At 42.1% G+C, this 8,879-nt stretch overlaps 1 protein-coding gene across 2 annotated transcripts in view; it reads right to left on the reverse strand.

Moving 5' to 3' along the window:
- Positions 1-814: 814 nt before the first annotated feature.
- Positions 815-8,879, reverse strand: part of DCAF5 (DDB1 and CUL4 associated factor 5) — a 62,687-nt gene continuing 54,622 nt past the window's right edge. The window contains exons 8-9 of one of the 2 annotated variants that reach the window (XM_009875230.1): positions 1,324-2,623; positions 815-1,269 (exon numbers count right to left, since the gene is read on the reverse strand). In XM_009875230.1, coding sequence (XP_009873532.1) covers positions 815-1,269; positions 1,324-2,623 — 1,755 coding nt within the window. Of the gene's footprint in view, positions 2,624-8,879 lie in introns of both variants that reach the window. The other variant, XM_009875229.1, reaches the window with a different exon arrangement.

The raw sequence follows: 8,879 nt of genomic DNA on the forward strand, positions 1-8,879 counted from the left end.
GGCCTGTTTCAACGCCTGGTTTTTAACAGTCCTTGGTTCAAGCGAGGCCTAGAGCATAATACCTTCCTCCTGCTAAACAATCACAGTTTTAGTACAGTGGTAACACTGTGTTATTCAGTTCTTTTTTAAAAAAAAAACAACCCACCCCCCACAAAATTGAACGTCACCACAGGAACAGCCTGAAGTTGATTTTGGAAAGAGGCTCATTTCCTATAGCTTTTCTGTTGGCGTAAAAATAGTGTCACTGAACTGTATCAGAAGCAAGTGCTTTATGAAGTATAATATCTATAAAGATATCAGTCAGTTCTAAAAATATTCTCCCTAACAGTTGCTTTTTTTTCAGTTTCTGAAGCTGAATAAAGGGCCTAGAAATGTTTCTTCCCCTTTTTCCTCAACAAGAAACACACCCCAAGCTACCACCAGTGTGATCTAATTCAATCACTCTTCAGCCCGTACTGTGTAATGAGAGTCAGTATGGAAAAGAAGAACAATTAAAATTTAAAGCAGTCATTCTGGTCGGCTGGCTGAACAAACGACACATGTTCACACAACAATAATTCAGTCAACCGTCTTAATAAGGATTTACTTTAAACAGAACCTTGTATGGGTACACTAGACTCAGTCTCATTAAGGAGTAAGTTGGATTTTTATACAGCATGAACCACTGGCAATCTAAAACAGACCCACTGAAGAATGGAATGGAGAATCAAACGCAATGTTTCAGACCCAAGCTCTATGTGCCTTTAATGCTTTCTTTTTTACTTTTTTTTTTTTTGAGAGAGAGTGTGCACGCTACAACAGACATTTGCATTTATCATGTTTTTAACTTCTTTTCTATGGATGAACTCTCTGAATCTGCATCCTCCAACTCTGCTCTGTGTCTTTTCAGCCCTCCGAGAGGCTGAGTGCTCTCGCTGCCCGTGGGACGCGAGTCAGCGGTGTCCTCTCTTGTGCTCACGTTGTAGCTGTTGGAGTCCATTTCAGACAGGCAGCAGTCTTTGTGCAAGGTCACACCCATCTGTACAAGGTTGCCATTATCAGCGTTTGAGTGCACCTGTAGTCCTTGCGTCACCGTCTCCTGCTCTCCTCCAAAACTCTGTCCGTTGTTGAAGCACGAAGGGCGAAGATGCAAGTGGCCGTTATTGTGGGTAACGCAGGTGTCGAGGCTCCTCTCCTCGCTGTCTTCAGTCTGGTTCCTGGAGCAGTGACCTGACATGCTACAGATGGCCACAGCGGAGAAGGGAGGGACCAGTGAGTGATGGCTTGATGCTGGCTGACAGTTCTGACTGTTTTTCTGTTCCACAAGTCCCACGGTCTGAATGCAAGGTTCCTCCGCGCAGCTATTTAGCCCTTTGCAGTTAGCTTTTCCATTGAGCTTTTTTGTCTCAAAAGAATGCTCTATGCCTCCGCTGCTCACGTCTTCAGATGTGTTTTCTTGACACTCCATGCGCCGCTGATTGTCACATTCATGAGCTTGACCATTACTAGCATTTTCTATCAAGCCACATTCTTTTGAAGTTTCTTTGTTGTGGCTTTCAGTAGAAAGAGCTGGGGAACCTTGAGGAACTACTGAACTCGGGTTCCTAACATGTTCCTTACTTAGTGAGTGTGCTGTATTGTGCTTTCCACTAGTTCCTGGTTTCCCTTCGTCATTCTCTCCATCTCCTCTGGAGGATTCACCATCTTTACCAGCTGAATAGGATATGTAAGAATAATGAAGCCATTTGTAAGCTTTGTAAATCTTTCTCTCCACTGATTCACTGTCTGAACAAGGAGACGTCCTTTCTTTGAGAACTTCTTTGCTGGCTGAACTCCTTTCTGGAGAAGAAGCTGGAGAAGAAGAAAGATCATCCACTTTGATCTGGGGGTAATCGTAGATGTCCTCACCAATGTAGGGGGTCACATTCTCTGTGTTAGTGCTAGTCCTTTCCTCCTTTTGCACCTTCTGTCGGCGCCTCAGTGCGTTGCGTTGCCTCATGGACGTGCGTCGTTCGTTCAGTTCCTCTTCATCTTCTGTACTGCTGCTGCTGCTGGAACTGCTGGATTCGTTCTCCTCAGGACTCGGGGACCGCGGCCGTGGGAAAAGGTCCGTGTCCAGCTCTGCCTCACACGTGTTGTCGTCAGAGTCAGATTCATTGGAAAGGGCCAGGAGACGTTTATCCTGATACTTTCTCAGTGCAGAGAGCCTCTGCTGACGGGAAGCCATGTCCTCCCTGGCTGAGGGGGAATCAGTTGATCTTAAGGCCCTTAAGTTATAGGCAGCTTCATCGGACTCTTCAGCCACATGTGGTGGGGAGTGATGCAAAGAGGCGGAGGACTCTGACTCGCTGTAAGCAGAGCGTTCGCTTACTCCTGCGTGGAGCTGCAGGATTGTGCTCTCGCTGAGGTCGCTGTCCGAGTCAGAACTCCAGCCCTCGATTTCCCGGCGCACCAGGGAGTCAAAAAAGGCCATCATCCGTGGGTCTTCCTGGACTGACTGGTTGGCATAATCGTGGGACAAACCACTGCCGCTGTTCAACACAAGACTGATGTACTCTTCGTGAGTGTAGAGGCAACGTGAATCATCCTCAATTCTACCATCCAGATCCCCCGTGCAGTCAGGTTGCTTGTAAGGACTCCAAATCTGTAAGAAAAAAGTAAAAAAACCAAAACCCCAAAACTTATATCTTTGAATTTATTAACTTTTATAAGCAAAAGTAGCAGTAATACTCCAAAAAAAATTGCAAGCTGCAGATTGCTTTTATTAATCTTTACCCTTCAAGACCCATACTTACAAGCATTCCAGAGACATGGGGGCTTCTTCTCTCTCTTTACAAATCTGTTTTCCCTGCATCTACTTCACCCATCCAGAATTCTGAAGCTCTCATGCTGCAAATTATCCATCATTTCAATATTTCATCGTGTGATAACTTCTCCCAAATTGCAGGGCTCTATTTTTATGCAATAGAGGATGCTTACTCACTAACGGTAAGAATAGTTTGTTGCCTACAATACGGTCTTAGCACTAATGAAGGCACTTGTTTCCCGGGAAACTAGAGTTGTGCCAGCGATGCGGAGTAACATTTCACCCAGCTGCATAGTCGGTTGCACCTGATGAGCAGGCAGGGAGCTCAGCGTATGGAGGTGAAAAAGCAGAGCTGCACGATCCGACACCCTCTCAAGACACAGCAGCAGTTTTAGTTAGTGTTGAGAGGTAAAGGCTTGTACCGAAAGCTGCTTTTGAAGTGGAGGGAGGTGGTAAAGGTTCAAAGCATAATGATTTCACAGCTTTGACTGTGCTGTCCATCCAGCCTTCTCTCAGTTTTCCTGGTGTGGAGGGGAAAAGCGAAAAGAACAAAAAAAACCTCGAAGAAGAACCACCAATATCCCTCAGAAACTCATAATCTATAGTAAATGTAATAGTTGGATGTCCTCACTTTTCTCAGTTTTACTCACAGATTCTGGGACAATATGTTTAAGGAACTCACTGGACAATCCCTACCACCTGATTCCAGATTGATGGTTAATGTGACTCACAGCACTTACTGTAAGCAGAGCTACTACATGAGGCTCATCCACAACACTGCCTTAAGGTTCTGCTTATAAAATACCTGATTTCAGTCATGCTTGCGTTTTACCACGCTGACAAGCTCAGGGAAAAAAAAAAAAAAAATTCTACGCCAGCTGTCTATCCCAGGTTGGCCTTCTGGGATAGACTTTGGCAAAAACACCTAACTCTTTTCCCAACAGAAATTAGTCAAGTTTTGTTCCAAGCAGACAAAAACTCGAACAAAAAGAATGCTTTGCCTGTGTAAGTGGGATAATCGGCACTCAGCTCAGAGACGCGTAGTTAAGACATGCAGCATAATCTGATACTACCATGACACGCACTATAAAAAAAGGCCACGAGAATGCCAGTAATTCTGTATTCACAGAGATTTTCAACAGTGCACAGTAAGGCCTTACACCTTCGATACTGGAAGAAAAATGGAATAGATTATCTTGTAGCTACTACAGCACAGCCAAATTTAAGCTAACAGGTAACCTTTCTTCTGGAATTCTCCCAAACTTGAATGCTTTTACTTTGCATTCTCTGTAATTTATGGTTAACAGAGCTTCCACATAGTGATCTGGACTGTGTACATAAAAGTGACACTTCTCCAAAATTAAAGTGGGCTGCAGATAAACCTTTTGCTGTATGGTAATCATCACGTTGCCTTTCCAAGCAAAGGAATTTTATGTTGCATTACCTTAGTCTGTTCCTAGGAACATGCCTCAATATCAAGGTGCATTCGCCATTTGTACTTAATTGCTATTTTTAATATTTGCAGTACTTAAGCAAATTCTCTTCCAGTACAGTTCATTAATACAATACTCAAAACCCAAATCAAAACAATCTCCATTGCTCCGTTCAAGCACTGCCCTTATTAGACACACAGCTCAGGGGGCATCAATCAGGTTTGGATACAGGTAACAAAACCCAAGCTAAGCCCACTGAGTATAGACTTGCATCAAACACACCTAACCTTTCCGAATTGTTCAAGAGACTAGAAAGAATCTCAGTTCATCCTCTAATTATTTCCCATCCTTCACTTCCTAAAGACAGCTTAGGAATGAGTCTTCTCTCAGTGGGTGCATGAGAGAGATTGTTGATTTGGGGATACACCAAATTTTTGAATAGAAGAAGAGAACGCCGCTTGCTCAAAGGACTACTCTGACTTGCTGCCTTCTTAATGCTTAACTAGCATATGTTCAGTACCTTCTCTCACAATTTATCAGATGGTTTCCCCCGTTTGTTTCACTAATGAGCATTTTAGGAAGCAGATCCACATCTTTTTGTACTGAAGAAGCATACACCTCTTCTTGTGAATGCTTCATACTCTGTACTTGGACAAGCAGGCTGGCATGACCCTGCCTTGAGCAATCTTAGCAGTGCTGGACTGATCAGTAGGTTTTATAAAACCCTTTTTTTTTTTTAAGCAAGAGAATTGGAAAACTCTCAGATTCTGTATGAGCCAATATAAATGGAGGAGAGGTAGTCTGCTCTGAAGTCCCTCTGCGAAAGATCTGTTTTATAATGAAAAAGCCACCTAAAAGGTACATAAAGCGTGTACAGAGAGATTCAGCATCCTTGCTAGTTCTACCAGATCTTCCCGCACACGCTGCCAGCATCAGAGAAAACACAGCACTGTCAAATATTGAAAAGGTAGATATAGGGAGTCCATAGTGAGTTTTTTCCCTTCTGAGACAGATTTGTTCATAGAGAAGGAGTAAATAATAAAAAGAGGACAAGGGAATTCAGGATAAATACCTGTTTGTACAGGATCAGATGTGTTTGGAGACTGATATACCTACTTTTTAGGAATTTCGCTATGAGGGAGTGTGAGGGCCTGCTGGAGTCCCAGAAAGAAATTATTTGACTAAGAATCTACCCCTCACAGAACCAAGAAGCCTTTAAACTGGCACAAACTAGTCCAGTGCTCACTATGGCATGTGAAATGGGTTCCTTTGTAAATGGAATGCCTTTGTCTTTTTCTCTTCCTCTGACTGATGCCATGTCGAGGAGGAATGTGAGCAAATTGGAGAAAATAAGATGGCAAATCATCCCACTGAAGCAACAATCTATCAAGAAGTTCTGTCTGTGTCAGAGGATTAAGGAGCTGAATATTACTCACTGATGCCCCGAGTACAGGTATAAAAATAGGAACCATAACAGAAAAGAAGAGTAAAAAACTGGTTCTCTACTTCAGCAGAGATGCTTCAGAGGGCGCCTTTGAATTGATTGTATTCCATGGTGGCAACCCCTCACATTTTTAAACAAAAAAGTGGTTATGCCCATAGCGTGAGAGTAATTAAAAGCAGCTATATTAGATTATCTGATTAGGCAGAAGCAGCTAGTCACAGTGACAGTAATCTGTCACCATAGCAACGTGGGCAAATAGACTTTTCTATCTTTGCTGTATCGATGACTTTTAAGCAAAGAGGACCTACAACAGTTGTGCTCAGTTACACAGTATTCCATTTCCAATACAAAAACATTTTTCTGAAAATCTTTATGCACTTTATCTACTTTATCTTTTGTGGAACTGTCTCCTAACTCCGTGAAGCCCGACACATCAGAGGGAATGCCTCATTTATTTCTCCTGCAATGTAATTTGTTTTCCTGCCAGTACATCCCAATGTCTCAGACACTTAACTGAGGGGAAAGTGGTATTTTTTCTCTTTTATACTGCTTTAGCCCTCGAGGCCAATGCTTGCTGCAAATGATAATTTTAGTTCACAGCAGTGCTTTTCCATACAGTTTTAGTGAGGGTGGGGTTTCTGAAGTGGAGGGCAACAAGCAATTCATCTGGTGTGATGTGTCCAGAGCACACTGTCTGCAGTCAAGTCTTCTAGCATCCTTTATTAATGAGCTTATTGTTATTTTAGGTTTTTGAAACCTCCTCACTTGAATATTCACCCTATCCCCTTTATCTTATTCATGGTATTCTCAGTCTTAGTAGAAATCAAATCCTAAACCACTGAGTTAGTGAATTATATTCTTGCAGGTGCTTTACAACAAAACAAATCTAGAGCAAAAAAACCCCACAACCATAAAGGTCAAAATCATTCTTGTGAATACTACTAATTTCAGCAGGGATGGGCCTGAGATGAATTTGTATCTCATTTGCAATCAGCATTAAAATAGCAAGTGTGTTGGCAGAAGCACATGGAATTATTGAATGACTTGTCTGTATCGTGCCTTGATGCTGGTGCTATCAGTCCCTCACTTCTAGAAGTACTAAATTTAGGCCAGCCAGTCTAAAAATTAAGGGCTCAGACAAAACTACTTGCATCCACATTTTTAATTCATCTCAGAGTTTCTACAATTGAGGGAATGGAATCCCAGTCAGCTATGGTGCAGTTATCTTCTGTGATTTAATTCCAGAAAGATTTTTAGAAGACACTTGAAGGACAGTAAAAGGAAGGACAATTCTCAAGGAACTGAATAAAACAAACAAAAAAATCGACAAAACAAGAAAACATAAAACACCCCATGAATTATCTACATTTTTTATTTACTGCTCATCCTCTTGTCATCTCAACTTCTCTGAACAAGCACATTTATTTATATGGGGGAAAGAATGCTAGCCATGCAAGGGAAGGACATGTGTTCCCAGCTGTTTTAATGCAGTGAATAGTCTCCCAGAACTGCTGGCCATGTTTTTGCTGTTTTGCCTTTCTGCTCGTAGCACTTACTTGCCTCCAGCCTACCTGTGGAAGCATCTGGAATGAAGAAACCATCCCTGTCTGCTCACCCACAACCTGCTGATGGCTAAGACAGTACCCTTAAAAGGGTAAAGCCATGCAGATCAGATAAGGTCTGAGCCTTCAAACAACCCGATCCCCAAACAAGGCACATTACAAGCTGAGACTAAATGACCTCCAGCAAAAGGGTAAGAAGTTCTGGCTCGACAGTAAACTTAATGCATTAAACACCTTCCCCTTAATTTGTTTTTAGCTTGCAGTGCTTGGGGAATTCAGTTCCTTCAAAGCAGCTATGCAAGTTCCCCCGCACATACTGCGACACAACAGGCGTTCTCTTCTAAGGAAGCATTCAAGCAAAGGTGTCTTTGAAAAATGTTATACAACCTGTGACTGGAACTAACCTTTTAATCAGGAGGCAAAAAAAACTCCACACCAACAAACCTTGCCAAAACCCTAGCAGAAGTACACAAAAGCAACACAGGGGATGTTTATACCAATGCTAATCCAACAGTCTAAGCACACTCATGCAGGAAGGCTTCATAGGGTGAAGGGTCAGCAGATCTAAAATCTAAAAGGGAGAATTCAGGCTGCGTGAATTAAGTTCCCAAAGAAGAAAAGAAGGGAAAAAAAAAAAAAGGAAAATGCCTCTGGCAAAACTGTCTTTAAACAGAGGCAGTTTGACTGCTTGGAAGTTGAAAAACTGGTGAGCTGCTAAGACTATTCAATGCACTTTTGTTCAAAGCATGTATTTGTGATCAAAACTGTCAGATGGACACAGATGACAAAAAAAGTAGAAAACCAAACTAAAGCACCAGTGAAAGAAGAGAAGGAAACCTGAACTACAGTTGGAACTCGAATGCTGATGGCAGCTCTAATGCAGCTGATGCAGCCGGCCATGGTCCCAGGGTTATGGGCCAGTTCTGGTCCACAAGTTGCTGACCACCAAAACATTCCTCTGCAGTAGAAGTTCATTTAGTTAACTTGCAGCTGACTAAAGCATTTCCTAATACTCAAATGACCTCATTTATAGCCACATGAAGGTAAGACTTTAATGAAGTCCTTCAGCAAATAGTGAGAAGTAGCATCAGTTCTCATTCTCCTACTTAAAAAATTCAATTGTTCTGGTTTCTTTCATCTTGTCGATAGACCTAAATTATTGCATTCTGCTGCTATAGAAATCTTGTTAAGTGCATTAGTGTAGCATAATCCTCCGCCTCCCCGCCCTCAACCTTGGCTATTAGAAAAGTCAAAAAAAGTTTTTGCCTTGCTTCCACTGGCTGTCTTTCCTTAAGGGAAGGAAGTTTCAGAACCTAACGAAGTTTGTTATCTCTTTACATTCCACATAAAAAGGCATAAACTTTCTAAAAGTATTGTACATTGCTAGAGGATTCAGAAAAGATATATTATGAAAGGTATGAAGAATCCTGTTTCCTCCGAAAGCCACAGCAAGGTGTGTTGAGTTGATTCAATGCAGAAGTATGTATAAAATTTATAAAAAGGGCTCCTGAGGCAGTATTAGGGCCAAATTTAGCCAGGTTAGGCTAAGGGTCAACAATACCCTTTGCAGAGATTTTTATTAAATTTGAGCCCAAAGTATCAGAAGTCTTAAGAGATCACCGGTTACAGCCATGACCAACTGTCCCAAGAAAGAG

Source organism: Apaloderma vittatum, unplaced genomic scaffold, assembly GCF_000703405.1.
Source record: "Apaloderma vittatum isolate BGI_N311 unplaced genomic scaffold, ASM70340v1 scaffold21558, whole genome shotgun sequence".
Lineage (NCBI taxonomy): Eukaryota > Metazoa > Chordata > Aves > Trogoniformes > Trogonidae > Apaloderma > Apaloderma vittatum.